Source organism: Lonchura striata, chromosome 1, assembly GCF_046129695.1.
Source record: "Lonchura striata isolate bLonStr1 chromosome 1, bLonStr1.mat, whole genome shotgun sequence".
In the NCBI taxonomy this organism is placed as follows: Eukaryota; Metazoa; Chordata; class Aves; order Passeriformes; family Estrildidae; genus Lonchura; species Lonchura striata.
The window spans coordinates 118,134,817-118,160,211 of record NC_134603.1 but is presented as its reverse complement, the minus strand read 5'-3'; the positions used below and the strand labels follow the sequence as shown (position 1 = coordinate 118,160,211).

Genomic DNA, 25,395 nt, shown 5'->3' with positions numbered 1-25,395 from the left:
CCTACCTGCCCACACCCATGTGCTGCAAAATACATTTTCTTCTGTTTTTTTTCCCATTTGTTTACCAACTTTCTGTTTTTGCAACTTCTTTGTTTCTCATTTGTTCTTAGGACCTGTTTGGGGAGTGTGGGGGGTATTCCATTTGTATTTCTGGAGTCCTGATTTTTATTCTTTGGACAGTTGGTACTTTGTTTGGCCTGTTCTGCAGAACTTGAACCACTCCTGAAACACTATAGTAAATATCCAGGTAGACATTAGTTGGTATGCTCATACACTTGGAAACAGCTTATGGGATTTTGGTGTGGTTTTTTTTTGTTTGGTTTTTTTGTTTGTTTGGTTGTGGGTTTTGGTTTTTTGGGTTTTTTTTGAGGTGGGTGGTTTGGTTTTTAGGGTTTGTTTGCTTGGTTTGAGTTTTTTTGTCCTGTTGTTCTGCAACATTCAAGACAAATGTGCCTGTAGAACCATTTGGTTTCCTTCAGCAGTGGTTTTGGGTCTTGGATTGGCAGTTCCCAAGTATGATAGCTGCTGATTTTCCTTCTGTATGTCTTAAAATTAAAAAAAAATTAACAATATTTTTTTAAAGACAGTGCAATAATATAAATAATAATTTAAAATAAATAGATACAAGAATAGCAAAGGCCTACCTTTCACCTAGTTTCAAGGAGTATTTTTCTCAGCCTGTTGTTTTGCATTGGCTTTTCAGTTTTGGTCCTACATCTGATTTCAGATGGTATTGGGTTTTTCTAAAGACTAGAAACTCCTTTTTTTCGCTCATTCCACTTACTAATATTTCAGGGATGTGACAACAGCAGGTGCCAAATTTCACATCTAAAATGAAATTGTTCAGACTGATGAGAATCCTTGAAACCACAGGTGAAGTTTCAGGCCAGTTAAATAAAGCTGTAGAGCATCCATTTGTATCATTCATTCATATAATGAAACCTGTTCTTATAACTCAGCTCTGATATATTAACCCCGCAGTTATCCTCACACATAAATGGGAGATGTGTTGCTTTCGTCAGGATCTAACCATATAAATCCCCTGTGCATGAATGGAAAAATAGAGGCCCTTAGGCTATAGGTATCAAAGGTCTCCCCTATACTTACAATAGCCTAATAAGGTTATTTTGAAGGCATAGGTAATTACTCATGGGCTCCCTATAGCCAGTGATTCATTGTTCACCACTGAAACATTTCTAAATGAATTATGTTTTAAACAAGCAAATCCTTGGCCTTCTCTTTTATGGGAGGAAAACGAAGATGGGAGAGACACAAAATTCTACCATTTTCTGTGTTAAGTAAAGTACACTGCTTGCTAGTTAAAACATCCCTGGTATTTGTAGCAGTTTAAATGTACTGTCATGCTTCTTGCTGTTTTGAATCCCTATTTCTGAATTTCACATTTTGATAAAAATATTATTGTTGTCATTAACTTGATATTTAGAAAAGACGATACAAGAGCTCAGTGCAATGAATAAAACAGTTGGAGTTAACTATCCCTGGGGATAGAATCAATCACTGTTGTAGAAGAGGGTGACATTTAAAAAAGAAACTCAGAAGAAAATGTCATGCTTAAAAAATTAGATTTAAACGCACTAGCTCCTGATTGATTTTTATTGCACTCACATGGATACACTGATTGATTATCAGCCTTACAAATGTTTAGTACCTTTCTCACTTCTCTAATAATCAGAATAATCTAATTTTCAATGTCATTTAAGTTACCATATTCAAGGTTGTAATAGATCATATTTCTAATAAAACATAGCAATTATGTAATGAATAATACAAAGCTGCAAGGCAGAGTTCAAATTTACCTTCCTCAAAAAAAGAAAAAAAGAAAAAAAAAAAGGTTAAAAAAAAATACCAGGAGTGGCTGGAAGGGCCAGTGTACGTGAAGGCAGGCGACAGGACGATGTCTTCTGGATCTGTGGTGTGTTCCCCTGTGGTTGAACTGAGGTTCCTGGCGCGTTGGCTGGGGCGGGTTTGCCATAGCTGAATGTTATTTCTCAATAGAAACCCTGGGCGGGCTCGAATTCTGTAATGGATGTGCTTGCTCTGTGCCTGGGGAAAAATGATAGCGTGCCAGGTGCTTATGAAATGTCTTCCATGATTGTTTCTCTGTGCTCCCTGTTAATTTTGATATGTGTCTGTAGAGAGATACTATCTCACTTAATTTGAGATGTTTTCTTCTGGCGATTGTTATCCAACAGCTGACATGGTTGATTTCTCAGAATCAGCTACAAAATATGCAGGTTTCAATGTGTTTTGGTTTTGTAAGCCCCTTACACAATTGTGTACTTTTATTTGCTTTGTCCATTAGAAATGAGAGTCTCGTGTTTGAAATGGGCTTTGTCTCCAATCATTCTCCATATGTCAAAGCCAAGTTTTGGCATGGAAATTTGTTTTAAAATAGTTTCCTGGCTTTTTTTAAGAATGAGCTGTTTTGCCTAAAAGAAAACATTATTTCATCTGGAAATCACAACCTAGGAAACAAATCTATTTATAACTACCTGGCATTCTGCATATTTTAGTGTGTTTGGCTTGCACTTGTGCTGCTGTTAATGTGAACAGGAGTCTCACTGTCCTGAATTGATGGCTCGTCAGTTTGTTGAGTGTGATTTATTGCTTCTGAGATTATTATTTTGTTCCTTTCCACATCTTGAAGATAGGAAACTCAAACTCCTTGAGTTGCCTCATCTTTGTGCTTTCATCCACGAATTCTCAGGCCTGGAATCTGCCTGGAGTGTGCAACTGGGTGTTGCTTTTGACCATGGGGTCAGACAGCCTAATTCAGCAGCAGCAGCAGGGTTGCCAAGGCTCCCTTGGTTTGAGATTTTCTGAGGTTGGGAAGATCTGTTGGGAAAGACACCCTTATGGACTGCCATTCCATACCATTTAGCACAGTTTGTTGAAGAGTAATGTGTGGTATATGTTGGGCATTTAGCCTGATGGAGCACAGTTGGTATTGGCAGTAGGTAAGCATTTTGCTTATTTGACTGAAATATTTGACTGAAATTGGCCACAGCTGCTAACTTCTGCCATAATTAGAATTTTTTTAGCAGCTGCCACTGGAGTTGGAGAAGCAAGAGCGTGGAGGAGCTGTGCTCCTGTGTTAGGGTTTCCACCCTAACAAACAGCTTGGTGCTTCTGGATTTCCCAGCTGCAGTGCTGGGGATCAGCCCCACAGCCGCACGTGGCACCGTCGGCCTGCCCAGGCTCAGACAGGACAGGTGGCTTCCCAAGGAGCAGGAGGACAGGCAGGACAGTAAGCCTCTGCCCAGAAGGGAGAACTGGCAGGTCTGCAGCTTTCCTACCTCAGTTCACCTCTCACTTCTCTTCTCACTGGGTTTTACAAACAAAAGGAGTCATTTTGCAGACCGACCTTGTGCCCAGCACTGTGCAATTACTGACTTGCTCTGTCTGCTTTATGGTGCTTTTGAGGTTTGTTAGCTTAACGAGTAACTTCCAAAATATTTGGGGACAAGAGAAGTGTGGTTTTACAGGAATGCAAACTGACTGGAAGCACTAGTAGTTGTTGCTACAGGAATAAAACCGGCTGTTACACAGAGCTCTTCAAAGGTCACGGGGATCTCCAAGAGGCAAAACTGCAGTGATAGCATTTCACATCATGAATTTATAGCTGATTAATCACTTTAATACATGAAAGGAGCTGTCTGTATATCTTCTGGATATCTGGGGAAGCGCAGGTTGTACAAGTAGTAGGAAAAATTGCATTGTGAGGGGCAAGTTCTTCTCCCCTGGACATGTTTGTGCCACTTTTGACAAATGGATGTACAAATATTCACTATTCCATGATTTTACCTGATTTTCTAGAAACTGTCGAAGTCTCATGGGCTGGATCCTTAGCCAAACAGTGGCTTAGTTTGGTGGACCTGAAGGGTTTGTGTTTAAGACTGGACAATTCCCTGCATTAGGATGTGCTTGAAATGACCTCACTCAGGCAGGAGAATTGCTGCATGGTTACTAAATGAGAGCACTGGGGTTCTCCAAGAGAAGCTGTTTGTGTCTTCTCTATACTTATTTCCATCTACAGCAGGCCCTGCTTTCCTTGAAGAATGCATCTGAGCCTCATGCAACTTTTTGCCCTGTCCATCACTTTGAGCAGAAGAGGGGAGGTGTATCTGAGGCTAAAGAAAAAGCAATGGCAAACCTGGGGTGAGGAGAACAGACTGAACAGGATAAGGGGTGATGTTCTGCCCCTCTACCATCAGGGAGGAGGCTGAACATGTGAAGGTAGGGGCTAGTTCCTAAGGCAGCAGAAAGTATCTTTGCCAGCTTGTGAACCCTGCTGTGGCTGCCTGGAGGTTTCTGGGTGTGGAAGTGCAAGTCCTGGCGTGTGTGTCAAGGGGACAGGGAAGCTGTCACAGGAAGATAGATTGAAGCAGACATGCACAGGTGTGGGCGTGTGTCACTCAGCCTTCTGAGACGCGCCAAGACCTGGCTTCCTCACGTATCAAGATACACCTTTTTTCATTCTCCTTCCCCACACTACCACCTTATTTATTCTTCTTTAACTTCTGAGAGTTCTCATAGGGCAAGAGAGCTTCCACACTGTCCCCTGTTGGGAGCTTCTAATTAGTGCAGCCATCAAGTCAGAATTTAGTACACAAGTAATGAAATTCATAACCTGAGTTTTCTATGGCAGCATTAACTGTGACACAGATTCATCATTGGCGTATCATCATTAAAAGGCAGTGGAATTGCATCAGGGATTGATGTGATCATATGCATGTAAAGATCAAGATACCAAAAGGTGTGATTTATGTAATATAAGCATAAGCTGTAATCTAAAACCCTTCCCACATGCAGTGTGACAGTTCCTGTTCCCAGAGCAGTGATGGTTTTTAAATTTACTGCATAAATGTGTGTGTGTTTATATGTTTTTATTTAACTCTTTTAAACATAGTGTTGTCTTAAGGTCTTTATCTTTTTTTTTTTTTTTTTTTGCATGTTGATTTATAACTGTAGCTAAATCTGCCCAATAGTTTGGTGTTATTGAAATGTTTTATATTTTCAGAGCTTGGGTGTTATATATCAGCATTTTAATCCATTATCTTACAGGGAATATGGAAACACTGACATATCTGATGCAGTCTTAATGAATAAAGTAAGAATATATATATTATTCTGCATTTTCATTATTTTAAAAGCTATCAGAATCATATAAGAAAGTTAATGAGGAACAAAAAACATCAGTAGTTTTCAGGCTGTGTTACTTCTCCCCTTTCTAACCCCTGATTTGCACCAGAAGAGAAAAAGGTGATGATTTGGTGATGATGACTGATCAGCAACTGTCCCTCCGGTGGCCTTTGGAGGGAAAGGGACTTCAAGTACACTGCAGAAGGAGCAGTATTGGGGTAGCAGAGGAGCACGGCAGGGTTCCTGCCAGAGTTATCACCTGATCTCTGGGAACCCTTGGCACCTGGTTTGAAGCCTGGCCTGAATAATGCGTTCATCTTCCACGAGGAGTTAAAAACTGTTGAGGGAAGTAGTCGTTGAGGCCTCCTGCTTGGCAAATTTGTCAATCAGCTTGCAGAGCTATAAGTAAGTGGGGCTTTGTGATGAAGGTTTATTGCTCTTTGTAGTTGTATAGGAGTTAACGGAATTTTCTAAGGAGCTCTTTTATCTCCCAAGTACAGTGGTGATTAGGATTTGTTTCTGAAGTGCAGTGGCAGTCTGCAGCACTCGAGACATACCTCTGGGTCCTGGATGTTTTTTCAGTGCAAAACATAGTGCTTGTGCTCTGCCCTGGGGTCCAGCAAACAAATCAGAGCATTTGCTTGAAGGGAAAACTTGTAAGAGGAAGTGGGGGAACCATCCCCCTAAACCTGAGTACACTGGTAGCATTGTATCTTTGCAAGGAATAACCATTTTGGTCCACTCTTGCTAGTCTCCTTTGGGTCTGTGTTCTCCAAACACCAAAATTGATGGTGTTCAAGGTTATTAATCCAGGGGGGTGCTCAGCAACCCAGCCCTGATCCAGCCAAGCACATGACTAACTTCAGCGAGGGTCTGTCACACAGTTAAGTCAAGTTCATGCTCAAAATGTGAATGACTGGCGTCAGAATTCTCTCAATTGTAAATTCAGACCATTAGTGAGAAGACCAGAGCCATGCCTGGATTATGTGCCTAATGGCCTCGTGATGGAGAAACAATGTTCTCCACATATCTATTCCTTGTTTTCTATTACACACAGTATGTTATTTCTGTAGATGCCTCTGACTCTGATGCTTTCCCAGCCCATGATTTTTTCTGCTCTTTATGATTATTGTTGTTCACTGGCATGTAGGAAGCGACCACAGAAGATATTGAGATGGGCCTGGGGAACCCACAGGGAAAAAAAGCTGGCATGAAGGTGGCTTTGTGCTTCCTTCCCTATGACACAGATAGATGCACTTTCTGGGGCAGGACAGTACAAATAAGAATCAGCAAGTCTTTGGCCATCCAAAATCCCTGGCCATGCTCATATGTGCCAAACCCACCAGCTGCACCCTCCGAGTTTAGGGCCTTGTTTTAAATATCGTAAGGTTTTGAATACTAACAATGTTAAGATTGGTTTTATTTATCCAGTAAGATTTAGTCTTCAGGGTGTTTAATATTGACATGGAGTCTTTGGGGAGAAGGATTGATTTTGCTTGGCTTTGTTGTAAAGCCTTATGCATCTGGTTACACTTAAGACGTTAGCTTTAGCTAACAGCAAGACTCTTGATAAAGTTCACAATTACTGGCAATACTGCGGACATGGACTTATCTCCTGGGCACGTTTTGTAAAATTAAGCTATTTTCATTAAAAGAACAAAGAGCAGCATGGTGATGGAGCAGCTGTCATATTTTATTACAAAACACAAATATGTGGGAAATCAATTACAGCATGAGTGAGCACAATGCATATTTCCAGTAATCCCCCACGGCCGGGGGAAGGTAGAAGGCTGATCTGAGTGCAGAAGCAGATGGCAAGCAACTTTAGATAGCTTCACTGCCATTTTTTCTCTTTCAAGTGTTTGTACTTCTGCTTTGATCTTCAGAACTTGAATTTAACGTGTTTCATCTTCTTTTGTTTACTGTTTTCACATTTAACTTTCCTTTTAAATAACTTCTGTTTGCTGGAGTTTGTATTAGTGTGGAGCTTTGTTATCTTCCATGCTGAGGTACTTAAGAAGAAAGAGAGTTGCTGTCTTTTTTTAGTGTTGTTCACATCCAGTAAAATAGTGACTGCTTCACTGCAGAGGGCTTCACCATCCACCATGCAGAACTGTAGTCCTACAGTAAAAAAATCCCACCTCACAAAGTTACTAAGACACTGTGCATATGAAGTTGCAGTCGACTTTCCTGGAAGGCAGATACTATGGGGTTGTGATGACACACCCACAACAAACCCCTGTGGAAGTTTGGTTTAATCACTGATCACTACATTTAGTTCTTAAATTATTTTTAAATGAATAAGCTGGAATTAGTGTCCTCTGTGCATATAACATTTTTATATTCGACTAAAATAATGTGTGTTTAAAATAGCAGCATTTCACAGTGATTTGAAATAGAGCAGCAAAGCAACATAGGTTGATCCGAATAACTCCATGTCATCTGTGTCTCTGCTTTTCCTACAGCTGTCAGAAACGACAGGAACAAAAAGAAGAAGGAACCTTCAAAGCAAGAGTCCACAGAAAACTATGAAATGACAGCAGAGTTAGATGATCTCACTGAGAAGATCCGAAAAGCTCACCAGGAAACCTTCCCCTCACTCTGCCAGCTGGGAAAATACACTACGGTGAGTGTGGAGTATGGCTGGAGGCAGAGCGTTCTGGATATGCCTGGATGATGTGAGTTTTGGAGGCTCTAGACATTTTAAATAGATGGAACAGTAGATTCACTCTTTGCACCTCTAAGCCAGGAAAAAATAGAAGTGTGTGTGCAAAGGCTGCCTGCTGGAGAGAGAAATTGCACTTAGATGTGAGCGCTACTTAGTGGTATCAGTATCACAAGAGACTCCTGGAGGATTAATCCAGCCAAACGACCAGCTCTGAGACCATGAGTCAGTTACATTCCATCATTCATTAGAAATTTGTTGGCTTCCAAAGACGTGATCTCTGCTCGTGCATCAGCGGATTACAACTTTGCAGGTGTAGGGAGTTCTTAAATGCTGCTGGATTACTGGTGATAGTCCCAAAGCTACCAAGGTCAAGGAAAATATGAAATGTTTAAGTAAAACACTTTCCAAAATACTCATTTGCAGTTTATTCCTGGAATCATAGAATATCCTGTGTTGGAAGGGACCCACAAGGATCACTGAGTTCAACTCCTGGCTCTGTACATGACAACCCCAAAAATTACGCATCCTTTCCCAGCCTACCAAAAGATCCCATAACAGCAAAAACTTCTGCTGCTTCTAGAAATAAAAAATCAGCTTCCTTATCAAGAAGCTCAGTATCATGGGAATTTCTCCAGAGTTGAGTCAGAGAAATAATTTTTCTTTTATGCATATATATGTTGCTAAATACAGGGAAAGTCAGTGATATTAATTGATTAAAGAAAATTTCAATGTCAAGTTTGCAAATCCAGTAATAAAAGAGATGATGAAAAATAACTATTAGGTGATGTTTAGAGCCTTATCAGTAGAGAAATGACTACTGGGTCTGGGCTTGCTGTTGGTTGCTGCAGCACTGACTCTTTCAGAGGGATGTACAAAACATCCTGAGGTACTCAAGCATGTGCTCTCACTGCTGAGAGCAGGAGTTTAGGAGTGACATGGTGGGGCACAGAGACAGCTGCCTCCATGGTTCTTGCCCTCTAGCCCCAGCTGAAGATCTGGGACCAATCCTCAGAGGCCAGATGAAATATTTATATCACTGGATTGCTCTCTGGTTTGAGAAAATTTTCTGCTATTGAAACAAACATTGAATTTCTCAGAGTGACTTAGGCAAATCCCTGTGTGCTGTCAATATTCACTGTTTTAGCAATCAGGGTGCATTTTATATGGCATAATCTATTTACAAAACAAAGTACAAGGCTCAAAGCTGAGGTCTGAGTGTAAGATTTAGTATTTAAGTGCAAAAAAAACAAGCACATGTGTAATTTTAGGAAAAGGCACATTTTTCATGTTGCTGAAAGTATTTTCACAAGCACTTTTCACATTTAAATCTGAGCCCCATGTAAACTGATTAGTACTGGGGAAGGAGCCCTTTCTCCCCATGTTTCTCTGGTCCTTCCCAGCAGGAACAGGTTAGTACCTATTTCCACGTTACCTGGGAGTTAGCAGAGTGCACTGCAGCTGGTGGGATGGTACTGTACTGCATCCTGGTAATTGCCAAAGATCCTCAAGGGTTGAAAGATAAACCTTGGCACCTCTACGCTTGCACTAGGTACTGGATGCTGAAGTATCATTAAACTTTTAGCTCTTGAAATGATACAAGTGGATGAAATTGGAGAGGGTCTTGTTGCATAGCACACCCACTGCTGATGCCTTCGTCCTTAGGTTCTGTCTGAACCCCACAGCGAGTTTATGTCCCTGTTGGAATTTCAAAGCCCTTATTGAGAGCACTTGGATCTCAGTAATTAGCAGATGAATCTGGTCTATGGAACACGAGTAGCCAGGATTTGACCGCGCTCTTTCTGAGGCTGGATATTGGTTTTTCATATCTCAAGCCTGATGGAACAGCCTGGGGCAGGAGATTTCTTGTTTTTAGTGTTGCTCTGTTGGAAGTCCAAAGCAGTGAACGGCTGCATGGAGCTCAGCTCCCTCCTGCTTTGTCATGGTACAAGTTGCAGTAACAAAATTATACTGAAAGAGTACCTTTTGGCTTACCTTGAATTTTAAATTTTGTTGCAATAACAAAATTATACTCAAAGAGTTCTTTTTGGCTTACCTTGAATCTTTAAGAGCGATGCAGCTTCCTTCAAATGCTGCATCAGAACTAATAGCAGTGATGCTAAATACTGTCTTCTTGCTGCATTCTCATAGTCTGTGTGTGAAATGCAGAGTGTTTAAATCTCTCATTTAGGTAAGGCCTGGCAGCAGCTTCAGCATTTGATTTAGGACTTCAGTGTTACGAGCTCATGTGGGAAGGACAGAGTAGTGCTGGGGCTGCAGTAAGGGTCATCTTCCCCTCCAGCCGCCCGCCAGCCCAGGGGCAGGGGATAATCCTTTCTGCAGCACTGAGGATACAAGAGGATCTGAGATGTGGAAGCTGTGTGTGCTGGTCACAGGAGCACGGCTCTGGTGCCTGGGCACCGCCACCAGCTGCTGATGGAATGGCAGGGCTCCGACCACAATCTGAGACACTTGAAGCAGAGACCAAAAATCAAAAAACAAAGGAGCACAGAGCCCTTTTTCTAAGTGCTGAGTCCAAGGGGAGTGCATAGGCTAAAAGCCTATGCCACTCTGCTTTTTTTGCTAGTAACAATCTAGTACATGTAGAAGATTGCCCCCAGTCCTGCTTTTATGCCTGGTTCTCAGTGCTTTCAGTTGTGAAGCATGGCGTGCTCACACTATAGAGCACACAGATTGCTTTTATAACCGTAGAGTTTTTAATTTAATTCTCTAAGTGAGAGGTGAGAAGTGAGTGTTTCTAACCTATGTGGATTTCGTTGAATTTTGTGAGCCTTGCATTTGTGTACTGACAGGGATGGTGGATGGCAGAAACTGTTCTGCAAGAGCAGCCCTCGAGTGCCTTCATTTACATGATCATTCAGACTGTTTCAAAAGAAGATTTCGTTTGTTGCTAAACAGAGCAAAAAATTATAGGAGTTTAAAGTAAAAAAGACCTTACAGAGATATAGTAAAAATAAAAATCTGTTCAGGCATTTGGCTTGTGTATCTGGCTCCTCTCACTCTTGAGTACTGCAGCCTGCATTTCCCAGAGGGAAAGGTTACATGGTGATTTCCCACCTCCCCCCCCCCGCCCCCTCCATTTTGTTTGTTACCTGTAGAAAATGGTTTTGGAGAAGCATTTTCAATTACTCTTTTTTATATCCATCTGCTCTTTAAAAAGAAAAAGTGTCCCCATGCTTTGCATAGCTAATAGAAATCTACTTAAAATAATGGGAGAACAGCACTTGTATTAAATCCCCTGGGTCATTTGACTTAACAGTCAAATTGCAATTGGTGGGCAGTGACAAGTACAGTTCTACCAATGATGAGAATCAGCAAGCTGTTTAAATGTAATGGATTCCAAAAGTCCATCATAAACAGATCTGTTTTATTACTGTCATCCAGGTAAGAGAGAGTGCCTGAGTAATTTCTCTGGAGATGTCATACTTTATAGTATAATTGAGTGTAACTATACTGCTTGTCCCTTGAGAGTGGTGTTATTTGTAAGTCTACAGCTGTGTTAGATCCAGCCTTGTGATAAAGGGAGGACAAAACTGAAAACAGTTTTGGCTCTGCAGACCCTTGCTGCAGATTCTCCTGGGTTGCTCTTGGTTAGCTGGAAGTTAAGAGGTTCCATGTCTTGGCAGCATTTTGTTCTTTGTGAGTGCTGTGAGTGCTGGTCTTAGGAGTTACACAGGTATTGTTCTGTGCCATTGCAGAGGAATAAATATATATATGTATGTGTATATATATATATGTATGTATGTATGTATATGTGTGTGTGTGTAATGCGTGTATCTCCTGATACTGGGACTAAGCAGGGACATGTGCCGTGGTCCTCAGTGAACTCGCTGGAGCTGCAGTGCTTTGCTGCTTTTACTAAAGAGGCATCACGAGTGCTCCTGATTAGGGCAGAGTGCCCCTGTGAGCCTTGTTTCCTTTGTAAAGTGGATTTTAAAGACAGTAGGGATTCTGCTGCTGTGTATGTTTCTATGAGTATCTCATCCCATATTGTTAATGTGGAGACAGAGCAGCCTGCAATGAAAAAACAAAAATGATGGAAAAAATGGGATCAATTTATGTGGCAAAAATGGCTGTTTAATTGGATTTCATAGCAAGGTTGGGCTTTTCCACTGATAAAGATGCCACTAGGGTGTATTACAGTATTGTTCCACCATATGTGCACTGGTGCATAGGCCTGAAAAACATGCGAGACTGCTCCTGGAAAAGACACCCAAAAACCCGCTTCAGTAAAATATTCAGGAAAAGTCATAGCGTCTGCATCTTTTTCACAGCATGGATAGATGAGATCTCCGGGCAAATTTAATCAGAGTGTTTCTGTTGTGAATTTTTTTTAACCCTGTGTTTTATTGTTCAACCTATACATTGATAATGAGTCAGTTTTGGTTTTTCATACTGAGAAATGATGCTAAAAATCCAGCTCTTTTTCCTGTGACACTTGTGTTGACATTCATTAACAGATTAGAATGTTAAAACTCTTTCCATTCGTAGCATCTCAAGGATAATGTGCAAACCACATTAGCTCCAATGCTGAGGGATCTGGCACCTGGCATAATAAAACACCTGGTTATTTTGTATTTTATTAACTGCTCCTTCTCTTCAGTTTGCATAATAGAGAGTTAGATTTACATTTGTTACGACGGTCATGCATTACTCCTAATAGAAGATGCGTCAAACTTCCCCTTGCTGGCACTGCAGCATGATAAAGTAACCTCATATGATACTGATGAAGATTTCGTTCACACTTGCTGGTTTCATGCAACGTCTTTTTTTCCAGATGGATACCCTATTGTAAAATGATTTCCTGCTTTAGGCTCTGCTTTGTGTAGCTCTCTGCTATGCCATCTTTCTATGAACTGGATAAACTGCCTATTAAATTTAATTACAGCCTGAATGACTGCACATCTTGATCTTATTTTTCCTCCAATGTACTGTATTTCACCAAGGTCCTTCAGGATGAGATAAAATAAATCTGAAGGATGCATACTCCAGTAGCTGAAAGAAATGTTTCAAAGGGCATTACAATCACTGTTAACTCATTAGTTTTGGACCATTTTGAAGGCAATTCTTTAGGTTTAGCATAATAAAGACATTTACTTTTGTCATTAAAAAAAAAAAAAAACCAAAAGAAAATAAAGGAAACTCCCAGAATAAAAAATTAAATAGAAATGATGAAATTAATTAATTATCCCCTAAAGAGAGGAGTAGCAGGAAAGAGCACGCATGCTCCTTTGGACTGCTCAGCACAGTCAGTGTTTATTTTTTGCAATTAGGGCCTAGTGTAAATATTCCTGGCTCAAATCTCCATGCTGTCCTAAGTGAGGGTGAATGTCAGGCTGGTGGCACCCTGGGGATCTGTCAGGACTTTCCCCTTCATGACTGATGGTAGTGGCAGTGTCTTGTGAAGGCAGCACCAGAATGGAGTCCAGAGCATCACAGCCAAGCTAAGCTCACTCCACTTTTCCTCACCAATCTCTCCCAGCCCTGTGTCCTTCCTGTGAACCAAAGAAAGCTGACAAGATAATGGCTTCACTGGTTTTCTAAGAGGTCCTCACCATCAGCAGTGGTGGTGGGAGGCTCACTGAAAATGTTTCCTCCAAGGAAGTGTGATCTGTGTAATTTGAATGCTTTTTGATGGCTATTTAATCTGCCATGTCTGTTAGACTTTTAGGTTGAGACTCTGCTCATTTAACTTTAATTTTAAAGTTAATTTAACATTTTAACTTCAACCAGCTGAGACTGAGGCAGCTGATCACATGGGTTTCCTCTGCAGCTGGGGAGAAAGCCACAGCTTTAGCATATTTTTATAGGTTAAATTTCTCCTGCAGTGAAGAGATCCACCCACATGCTGAAGGCAGCTGTAATGCACACTGAACTTGGTGGCTTATGAAGTAAGGCATTGGGGGTCACCATCACACTGGCTACATCCTAAATGGCATTGGATCAAGTGCTGACAGCACACTGCATGTGAGGGCAGAAGGAGAGATTTAAGTATTTCAGAGCTCTGTCATTACCTGCTTCTTGTCACTCTGCTGGAGTCTTGGGTGGATTGGAATGGACTCACCAGGTCTTCTTATGACACCCAGTGTTGGCACCAAATGGGTCACAGCAGATTTTGATTCAGACTGTTCTTGGCTGACATGTTCAGATTTTCAAGGGTTAAGTGATTATTCCAAATGTATGAAAATGTGAGTTTGATCATAAACTTAACACAAGTTTCCTATGCAGTCTAGAAAATGATGGAGACTTTGAGGTAGGTGAATGTAAACATTCCCTGAAAGATGCCACCAGAATGTCCTTGTTACAATTCCAGCAGTGGGAGTGTATGTTGGATGCACCATCAAATGAGCATGTAGCATTCATCAAGGCACATGGGATTTTCCTTAACATCATGTAAATAAATGCTCTGTAAGTCATGGGAGAGTGTAGCTTTGGAAAGCTGTGGCAGAGCCACAGAGCAGAGAAATTAAGCAGAACCAATTTTCTAAGACCTTAAGTATGTGAAACTATGTTTCAAATATTGTGCTGCTTTTTCCAGAGGAGGACCCAATATTCTTGTTCCACTATTCATTTATATTTTCTGGGGTACAACTGTAAATTGTCTTTCTCAATGCACTTATTATATAATGGCAAGGAAGACTAATGAGGGTGGCATTTGGAAATGTTTAAGTTCATTTGTATTCCTTGTACAGATGGCCTCTGCAATCATAAGTAACAGAGAAGTATCCAAGGAATTTTCAGGCGATTAATCCAAGTTTAAAACCAGCATCATCCCAACAGCAAGCTGCAGAAAATGCTTGGAATGTTAATAGAAAGTACTTCTGGAAGAAAAACGTGGTTGTTTTTTCCTTCCCTTGAAAACCATTTGCTGAAAGGGATGTTGTTGATTTATGGTGCCTTCTGTCTGTCTTTCCAGAACTCCAGCGCAGATCATCGAGTTCGACTGGACCTTGGGCTTTGGGACAAATTCAGTGAACTTGCGACAAAGTGCATTATTAAAATAGTGGAATTTGCAAAGCGATTGCCAGGCTTTACGAGTTTGACCATTGCAGACCAAATAACTCTACTGAAAGCAGCCTGCCTGGATATACTGGTATGTATTTTTAACATCATTGTTCTCCTACTAATGTGTTTTCTATTCTTCTTTTTACTGTAATTGACAGGAAGAGGTGGGGGGAAATATGGCCCTGACCTTATTGTTGTAAAATTGAACTTACTGGGTAGTCTGGTGTGGTCAGAAGATTACTCCAGCACACCTACAGAGGTGTGTTTTGGGGGATGAGCATACTTCTCAAAATAAGTCCTTACACTTTCTGGGTTTCAGTAAAACACATTTTGGTATTGTGGCATGTGTAACTTCGTAAAATTTTCTTTACTGTTAACACTGAAGAGAGACCTGTTTCTCCTTCCTTCATCCTTCCTCCTCCCTCTGCATAATCCTGTGCATAAAGGATACCTAGAGAGACAGTCCAGTGTATAATGGTTTAGGAATGTGCTATACCTGTCATCATGAAAGAATTTAGGGAATAAGACACAAGTATTCAGAATTATTGTTTTTAAGGTTTTAGAGGGGAAGCTGGTGTTCCTGGAGCGTGTCATATGCAAACCTCTGGCACTCATATCCCCCTGCTTTCTCCAGTGCTGCAGGTGGAAGTGGCTGATGTAAACCTCAGTACAGGTTTTGGCTAAATGTAATTTAATTTTAAACAGGCAAACATACAACCTGCAGGGCAGAACTGTGCAGATGGGCTGGGAGTTTTTCCCCAGACCTTTGCCACTAGGTCAAGGCAAAGCTGTCTTCCCTCCCTTTGTCTCCAGTTGTTTCTGTCATGCTGACCTTCAGAGGAGCCCTCTGGGATCTCAGCATTTCTTTATCAAGACCTTAGAGGTCTTCAGGCTTTTAGTGGCAAATATGCTTCGTACTACTGGTAGTAGTAATAACTTGCAGTAAAAGAGTATGTTCAATGTAAACATATTTTAAATGTTTCATTCTGAGCACAAACCTTCATGTCCTCATTGAGCCAAGCTGGGCCAGTCTAGAAGCATCTTGTAAGATGGCTACTGTAGAGATATTTTTTGTCATGACACAGGAGTTTAAACTAGGGAAGCTGAAGTTGAAGTAATTAATCTTGGAATTTCTAAAAGTGCATTGCTTCAAACAGGATCATGTTGAGGAGGACGTTAACTGCTGTGACCTTTTCCTCTTGTTTTGTCAAAAGCTGTTTGGAAGAATCGCATCAAGAGGACATTGATGAAGGAGGAAGAGGGGTAGGAGAGGGGAAGGGGTATCATTCTTTGGCCTATAGAAAAAGGGAAGGTTGAGGTTGCCCTGCCATGCTTGAGAGTCACCTCTTGTTGTTCCCTTAATCCAGGCACCCATTCAGACTCAGCCATCTCATTGTTACTGAGAGTGTCCCTCCGTGGGGCAGGGCCATTCGTTACCGATTGCACGCCTGTCATCACCAGCTCTGTCCTGATCAGATTCTGTTACGTTCCCCTTACACGAGAGGCAGATGGTGATCAAAAACCTGCAGCGTTGCCTTGAGTGTGTTCTGCCAGCAGCAGGGGATGGGAACTGCTTTGTGCCGTGCTGCTGTAACCCGTAACAAATAGCTAATACAGAAACTACATAAAAAGGGTGGGGAGGAGCCAGGATATGGCAAGAACTTGCTCATCCAAACCTTCTACCCTAAAACTTCAGCACTTAAGCTGCCACCCTGTTTGTTTGGGCCATGCCCTGGCTCCATAGGTGCTGGATAACAAATACCCTAATTCTGTAATCCTGCATGCTCCTGATGCTCTTTGCTGGGGTGGGCAGTGGCAGCTTGCCCTGGGAACATGCACAACCCCTGTTGCACAGCATCTCTGCAGCAGCTCCACTCAGTGCTGCCACTGCCAGCACTGGCTCAAAAATTGAGGGGGACACTTTTTGGTAGGGGTTTTATCTGAAGTGCCTCGATAAACACACTTTCATTAAAGTGAGTAAATAAAAGCCTACTTGTCAGTTTAGAAAAAGAGAATGAAGCAGGTGGTAAGTGGTGACTTTATTTCAACTAATTAATGGATAGAAACATTGATTCTTTGATACGATTCACCACTTTTACTTTGTGGCCATTGGCAACCTTCAAGCTCTAGTTATAAACTTCATTGAGGCCTGTCATTCCAGATCACCTGCTCATTCTGTTTTTTATTTTTCACAAAGCCAGAGAAGGTGACATATCCTTCTCTGCTATGTGAGCAGGGCATAGCAAACACCATAGGAGCCTGCAGCTGGGAGGAGCTGAGGCTTTTCCAAACCCAGGAACAGATATGGCACAGCTAATAGTCCTAACTTTCCTGTGTGACATTTACACAAACTTTATGTGACTATTTTATGTGCTGCTTAAAAAGAAAATGGGATAATTACCATGACACAGTAATGTGTAGTGTGCGCACTGCCTGTGAAATGCTGTATCCATTAAACCAGCATCACCTGCACATAATCGGAATTGCAGTGCCTCTCTCTATCTTTATTTAAGCTGAACATCAGTACTGAAGTAGTTTTAGTAGCACATATCCCCCCCTCCCTCAACAAGCCAGTTTTCCTAGTTATGAGTGTTTCATTTTGTTGTGCCTTAAGATGCAGAGCGAGCACTGTTGCTCCTCCTGCTGCACCAAGCACCCAGTGGCTGCTGTGTGAGCTCTGCTGAGCAAGGCCATCAGCCTCAGCAGAGTGCCCTCATGATCCTGCTGCTCTGCCATGCCCTGGATGTGTTCCCAGAGCTGCAGCACATGGGAGGAGCAGCATGGGGCTCCCAGGTAGGGTGGCCAGGCTTTCCTGCCAGCAGGACCCCTTCACTGCCCAGCTGCCCTTCAGCTCCAGCTGTGGAGAGTCTTAAGCATTTATAGACCCTGCCAAGGTCTGTGGCTGTGGATGCTTAAGCCCCTCTTAAACAGGCTGACAAAGGAAATTGTGCCAGGAGCTCAGTAAACTCCAATGGGCATGGGCCAAAGAATTGTTTTATGTACAAACAAACACTAACTCTGGAAGGGAAAAAACATCAAGCTTCCTGAGGCAGCTTGAGGTGCCAAATTAAGATTGTGGAATTTATATGTTGTCTGGTGCCAAAAGTTTTAGGGATAAATATTACTAAAATTCAGTCAATAACCCTTGTAAAAGTGAGTGCTTCTGCCTGCTGGTACTCTGGACCAGCAGCAGCCAAGCATCCCCAGCCTCACTGAGTTCTGGCAAGACAAATGTGGAAAGAATCCAGAGTCCAGTCTATCTTAAATCCAATGGATAAAAACTTGAGAAGTCCTTAAATGCTAATCCTTAATGATGTAATATTTGCTTTCTGTTGTAAGCCCCTGTGCGTTAATGCCAGGCAGGAATTTGTGTGTGCAGGACAAGCTGTGCTGCTGGGGTTTGGCAGCACCATGAGGCATCATTGCATCAGAGTCACCTGCCCGGGTTTGTCCTCTCAAGGAACTGGCCCAGCCAGCTGAGGCAGCTAGTGTTTAGGATTTCTTAAAAAATAGGCCCACCTTGCCCTACCTAATCTGTTTAAAATAAGTAACAATTCTGTGGTAGCAACAATGCCATAAATGCAACTTTCTGTCTGACTTTGGTTTTGTGCCTCTGGTAGGGTTTTTGCTTTGCACTTTATGACAGGCTCATAAGAATCCCTAATGCTTTAATATATAAATATTCCTTAAAAGAAAGGGCCCTTTAATAATGAGGGAAAACTTTATTTATGGCTGCAAGTGGCATTTAAGAGCAGAGTGACAACTAAAATACTTGGCTTGGTTGCAAAATCTAAACAACATTGAGGACATTGGGAGTTCAGTTTAAAATGGAGAAAGATACCGTGATTTCTTATTTTGAAGTGCTGATGTTTCCCATATGTTCTTCAGTGAATATGAGCTTGAAATCAGCTTTACTTTGACACTGGAAATTTGCCCAAGAATGGTTTAGCAACAATCAGCAATATCCATGGCGTTTCACAGACCCTGATGAAGGACAGAAATTAAAAAAAAAAAAAAAAAAAAAAAAAAAAAAAAAAAAAAAAAGGGAAAAAAAAAAAAAAAGAACACCCATTTCAAATGATCTGTCTTGGAGTTTAATAACAGCGTGTTGTGGGATAATGTCAAAGGAATGCAGAGGAAACCTGAGACCTGATTGCTGCAGTCAAGTTAAGTGCACTGCTGAAAACACATAGTTGATCTTCAGCTGTGCCCGTGCCCAGCGGAGCCACTGCAGGCTCCTCCAGTTGACGGCTGGTGCAGCACTTGGGGTACAAAGGCTAAAGGCTGCCTTCAACAAAAACCTGTCCTCCTTGCTGCCAAAGCCTGGAACTAGCTCAATCCCACACGACTTTATGTTTTAATTATAAATGTTGCAGGGCCCCTGCAGGTCCCTTTCTGTGCATGCCCCTTTCAGGGGCTGGCTTGAGGCTGAGTAACCTCACCCAAATTTGTTCCCAATAAGGATCCAGCCTGGAAGTTCTTCCTCTGTTTTAGCCCTGGGGTCTCTGCTGAGCACTCCTATCATGCACCCCCAAACACAGTGGGGCTTGTGGCACTGGGGAACAAGCACAGAGAGCTTTGCTGCGAGGGAGCCAGCAGCCAGCAGCCTGGCATGTGGTGGCAGGTGTGTGTTCAGCCTCTGGGCTGTTGGGAAGATCACTCCAGGGCACCCCAGTCCCTCTGGGCAGGAGCTCTGTGACAGCTGGTGTCCAGACCTAGCCTCCGAGGGAGGATCTGGGGGATCCATATCTGCCAGCCCTGCTTGGACAGCTGCCAGGGAAGCTGCAGGCAGCCTGGGGAATACACCACGGCATTGCCCAATTAAGCTCCCAGTCCTGCTCTGCTGATTTGTTGGGAAGGGAGTCCTGAGGCTGTGGAGGGAGGAACTCTCCTTGCTAAGGCTTACCAATTGAAATAGCACTGGAGTCAAAGGGGCTGCCTTTCTCCCTAGCTGAGCTAAGGGAAAAGCAAACCAGGTAAGAAGTACAAAGCCTTGTTCCTCCCAAAGCTGGATACCTCGTCTTCTTCAGCCATGCAGCCTTACTGGAAGGCAGCTACTGTCTACGCAGGCCTCAGGTGGGACAAACTGCACTCCAATTCCTTTTGCATGCCATTAGAGAAGTGAACCATCAGCTCTTGGGTGTCACACTAAATATGTAGCTTTGGAACCTTTGTTTTCTTGAACACTGGATATTCTCCAGATTTCTTCTCCTTTCTATACAATCTTATGATAATTTAAAAGAGCAACCCACTGTGAACTTCAGGGAAGAGCATGGCCAGTGGTTACTGGCAGTTCCAAATGTGGTAAAGATGGTGCCTCTTACTTACAGGGTGCTGTGCTTTATAATGTTAATTTTTTCTAATGATCCTGAACAATACATTGGCTACTATATAAAACCTAGCAACCAGCAGCCTTTTACGATGGCATATATTATGAAAATTTGTGGTCACTGAGGAAGTTATGTGCTGTGTGTTTGTATTTGTGAGTCTCTTGGTAATTGATTTAAGTAATTTCAAGAAGTTACTCTAATTTGGGGGTAAGGCAACAATGCCATACATGCCTGTCCAACCACACAAAGTTTCACTGCTTCAATGTATACCCAGAATGTGAGATAAGATTATTACCGAGACAGAAAATAGTTGAAGAAATACACCCTATTAAGTTTCTTACCAAGTTTCTTCTTTCAAGGAACTGAAGAAGAGAAATAAAAGCTTCCCTATAAGTGTCTTACAGACTGTGTTCTCCTCATTCCCCTCCCTGTTTATTTGTTTATTTGGAGCAGTGTTGCCAGGCAAAGATGAAAGTGGGAAAACCAAGCCCAGACTGGTCAGGTGCCATGTGCTGAGGCCTCTGACTCAGAGCCTCAGAAGCTATAGTAGTAATTAAATTCTCCCAGTGCTCTCTTATATTAATGTAAATCTTTTTATTTGTATCTTTAAAACCAAGTAGGATGGGAAATAAATATAGTCAAGCCCTGAAAAAACACAGCTGTAGTCTTAGCTCAGCTAATCAGCCTGACTTTGACAGGGTTTCAGTTCAGTTTAGTTTTGGCATAAGCCCTCTCCCACCTCTGATTATTTTAAACATTAAGCACTGATATATATAACAGAAATATGCCAACATGATGGACGCCTCTTCTATTTAGTCCTTACGGCCGTGTTCATTAATTGCAGCTGCACAGATGATCCTGTGCCACAAATCACAGCACACATCCTGGGTGTGCTCTGAGAGGTGGAAGCGCACACGCTCCCTCTCTGGCCGTGCTGCCACCTCTGCTGTGACAGCAGCACTCTTCGCTGCCCTTACCCCAGAGGCATTTACTAACAAAATGTAGAGAGAGCATCCTCGGTGTTTTATTCATGTGTTTTGCATTCCTCCGTGTCCAGCTAGAGGTGTGAATCCCTGTCCTCCCCTCGAAGGCTCTTTCATCTGGGGTCAGCACTGGGTGGCTGTCGGCAAACAGGCAAACTTGCCAAAGCCAACAGTGCCTGGGCGTGCACGGGAATGAGCGACGCTGTCAGCAGCTTTGCACCAGGCAGGCAGGGTCTGCCACCCCTGGGGCTCCGCAGGGGGAAGCACCAGAGCCTGCAGGAAGGCTGGGAGCCAAGCGGCTGGTGAGGAGGTTTGGTGTTACAGCACACAGAAGTAACAACCACCAGAAAAGAAGAAAAGCTGGGCCAACTTCTCAGACCACTGACCAGGCTGCCAGTAGTTGTGTGTGCTGCTGTTTGGAGGTGCAAAGTTTGATGTTCCGCTGGGTGTGAGCTCCCAGGCTGACAAAGCAAGCAGTGCTCCAATGAAACCCTACCTGCAGCTGCTGGGGAGATGGAGGGCTTTGTCCCCATAGCAGTGTTTGCCTGTCTGCCCTTGCAGAAGAGGGGAAGGCAGCCCAAAATTCTGCCTCTTCAGCAGCTCACAGCTGTCCACACTCACTCCCACAAGCTTCCACAGACCAACACTGTCCTTGTCAAAGATACAACTGAGGGAAGTGCTGCAGTGCAAAAGCAATCTCAATAGCAGTGAGATATGCCTTTGTTAAAGAAGTGAGATGCTCTTAGGATCTTTTTGGATATCAGCAGTTCATCAAATCACATTTTATAGTTAAATGCAGATGGCAGAGTAATGAAAGAACTGATTTGTGGATATCACTGTAATGTTGATGACCTAAGTGGTAAGAGTTGCTCCAAAGTTTTGGTTATTTCATAACTAGGGGGAAATTTCTGTCCTTGGGTTTGTGTTACAAGGAATACGCATAATCAATAGAATACATCTGTGTTGTATCTGAGAGTTTTTGTGTGGCTAGAACTGCAGTTCTAAACTGGAGTTTGTTTTCAGATTGTTCTGACACAGACAAGTACAAAAGTTACACAGTCATTCACTGCTCCGAGAAAATGCCGCAAACCTCTCATTGATCAAATTCTTCAGATTCCATTTTTTCTTTTTTTTCCACAGATCCTTAGAATTTGCACAAGATACACACCAGAACAAGACACCATGACCTTTTCAGATGGCCTTACCCTAAACCGAACTCAGATGCACAATGCCGGATTTGGCCCGCTGACTGATCTCGTGTTCACATTTGCCAACCAGCTCCTGCCTTTGGAAATGGATGACACAGAAACAGGTCTCCTTAGTGCCATCTGCCTAATCTGTGGAGGTACCGTACTGCATGAACTCTAATGCATTTCAAAAGGACAGACATGATAATGTCTTCATTTATGTTCTACTTGTTCTCCTTTCCTTTACTTAAACATCTTATAAATATATATATATTTGTAACATTATTATATGTATTATATAAGCTACTTAATGCTAAAGGTTTGTTTTGCACTGGTGATAGTTACTGGTTTTATTATTTTTATAGAAAAAAAATTTATTATTTTTATTGAAAAAAATTACTGAAGTCATTCTGTCAAGCAACCAGTCCTATTGTTTGTCTGATAAAGGGCGTTGAAATACAGAATGGCAGGAGTTGGAAGGGACCTCTGGAGATCAGGTCCTGCTGCATTTTTGCCAGCAGTGTACGGGTACCTGCATGAGTGAGCTTTCTTACAGCAACATGCCCAATTACACAGCTTTTACTCATAAATATAATTGTGTGCATCTGCATTGGTTTCAGTCACATGGAAGCCATTGGTTATAACTTTCTTCAGCAAAAAAATGTGTTATACTTCCAAACTGGGGCTGAAGGGAACTCGAAAGGGTGATTGTAAATTAAAATCATAGGCTTAAAATACAAAAAGTGAAGTCTCAGATAATTTCCAAAATAATCTGTAAATTTCTGTTGATTTAATCACTTGGTCTCTCTCCTGCTTGACAAAATCTGTGTTAGCAATAGAAATACACCTTGTCTAGCTGGGCCATGCTGAAACACACAGTGGGTGCTACAAGTGAGTGTTTGAAACACAAGAGTCAGTCTTTGTTGGCAGTGGCCCTTTAGTACAAAATCACTCCGATTTTATGTGTCTCTAATCCTAACCCATTAAAAGCATTGATGGGCTCCTAGATGTCAGTGATACTTGACTCCTGTGTCCTGGTGCAGAGGGGTGGCATTTGTTGTCATTCAAGCCAGCACTGCCATCTGCTGATCCCTGATGGTAACTCATTTTACTGTACTAGTAACAAAAAATAGCTGTAACCTCTAGGAGTACCTGGGTTGCCTATCAGTGACATATATAAAATTAATTCCAAAATATTGTTTGCAGCAAGGTGTTTTCCCCTTGAAGAGGGAGGTGCAAGAGCAAACTGGTAATTCTTGACCACCCACATGACAAACCTTTCCAGTCATCAAGGAAAAAAAAATAATCCAAGTTTCAGGAAGTTGTGGTTTATCCTCTTCCTATGGAATGCTCACTACAGAGTGTGCATTATTTAGCGAAGAACAAAATTCATGGAGTTTTAATCTAGAACATGGAGGGGATTCTGTGGAGTTTATTTTAAAAAATAAATACTTAAAATCATATGAGTGATATGCTACTTTTCTACAGATCGCCAGGACCTTGAAGAACCAATGAAAGTGGATAAGCTTCAGGAACCCTTGCTTGAAGCACTGAAAATTTATATCCGAAAGAGACGACCCAACAAGCCTCATATGTTCCCAAAGATCTTAATGAAAATCACGGATCTTCGTAGCATCAGTGCAAAAGGTACAGTTTCTCCTAATAGCTCAGCAGGAGTTGCAGTGTTGCATTTCAGAGGAACTGGCCTAGACACCTGGGTTGTTCTTCCCAGCTTCTTTATGCAATTCCTGCCTTTAAATTGGTTTTGCTTTAAACATGCATGGTGCTCCATTCTCCATGCAACCAACATGTTGTAGGTGCAAGTGGCTTAGCAAATAATTAGCATTAAGTCTCTGTTAGTCATTTTAGGACAAGGGAAAACCTTTGTTAATGTTTACAAGGGGGGGTCAGATCAGCATATGCTTTGTATCACCAATGGCTTTTTAAAAAAGTCTGGTTACAGACTGCAGAAAACACTTGTGCAACCAAAATTCCCCTAAACTATGGTCTGAGGTATTGGAGATTCAGAACTGATTTGATCCAGCATTTTAGAGATTCAGCCCCTCTAATCCAAATTAAACATACCTAAAACACAGATCAGTTTTAACATTTTATGCAGTCTTGTATGTGCTGGATTGATCCTGTGCAATTCATAGTCTAAGCACTGTCACACATTCTTCTCTAAAGCACAGGGGTAGCTGAATGCTTTCATTTGATCAGAACAGGTTCCCCAATGTACCAGTCTAAAAATAGAGTATTTCTCTATTCTTATTCTTATGGTAGCTGATGCAGTTTCTTCTGGTGGCTAATGCAATTTCACCTTCTTACTCTGCTTACTCAGCAACAGATTTCCTACCCCAATAGATGAGCAGGCACACGAGCTTGTATGTACAGGTACCTGTGTAGGTTGGATCTGTGCTTTTGGGAAGATTACTGATTTCGTTTGACATGGTTTGGGGGAAGACTCAGGGGGGAAAAAAAACCCCAGCAGTTAATTCACTCAACTAAAGACGCTTGTTTAAATTTAAACCTTAACTGCTCCACTTCAAACACTATAAAATCCAAGTTAAAATATTAAGTTATAGCTATCTTTATAAAAAGAAGTGAGCAATTTAATTGGATTGATTAGAATCAAAAGAAGCAACTTGGAAGGAAAACACCAGAGCTAGAAGCAAAAGTATCCTAAAAAGAAACCACTTTACCAGGTTATCTAAAGCTTGCACTTTACCCTAAAGTAAAATAAGCTCCATCCAACTGAATCTACCAAATAAACTTAGAGCAGTATTGAGCTATAAAAGCAGTTAGGGGAGCCCTTTTGTTCTGGTGTTTGTACTCATGGGAAATCCATTTCCACTTCCCTCCTTCTTTACCAGTGCCTTCCTGCTCCTCAAGAACACAACTCCTTGTATTCAATTCACAAGAAAGGCTTCTTTTCATTCTGACACAAGCGTTTAACTCTAATTATATCATTAATGTTTCATAGTAGAACTAAATCATACCAAAGGACGGTGATGTCCTGGAGGGCTGGGGATGTCTTAAGT

General features: G+C 41.9%; 1 protein-coding gene across 9 annotated transcripts in view; it reads left to right on the top strand.

The window, feature by feature from the left end:
* The window catches only part of RARB (retinoic acid receptor beta), a 320,022-nt gene that overhangs the window by 291,499 nt on the left and 3,128 nt on the right, over positions 1–25,395 (top strand). For all 9 annotated transcript variants that reach the window (XM_077787082.1, XM_021538080.3, XM_021538079.3 and 6 more), the window contains 4 exons: positions 7,629–7,789; positions 14,766–14,942; positions 22,308–22,512; positions 23,843–24,001. In XM_077787082.1, the coding sequence (XP_077643208.1) occupies positions 7,629–7,789; positions 14,766–14,942; positions 22,308–22,512; positions 23,843–24,001 (702 nt within the window). The remainder of the gene's footprint in view (positions 1–7,628; positions 7,790–14,765; positions 14,943–22,307; positions 22,513–23,842; positions 24,002–25,395) is intronic.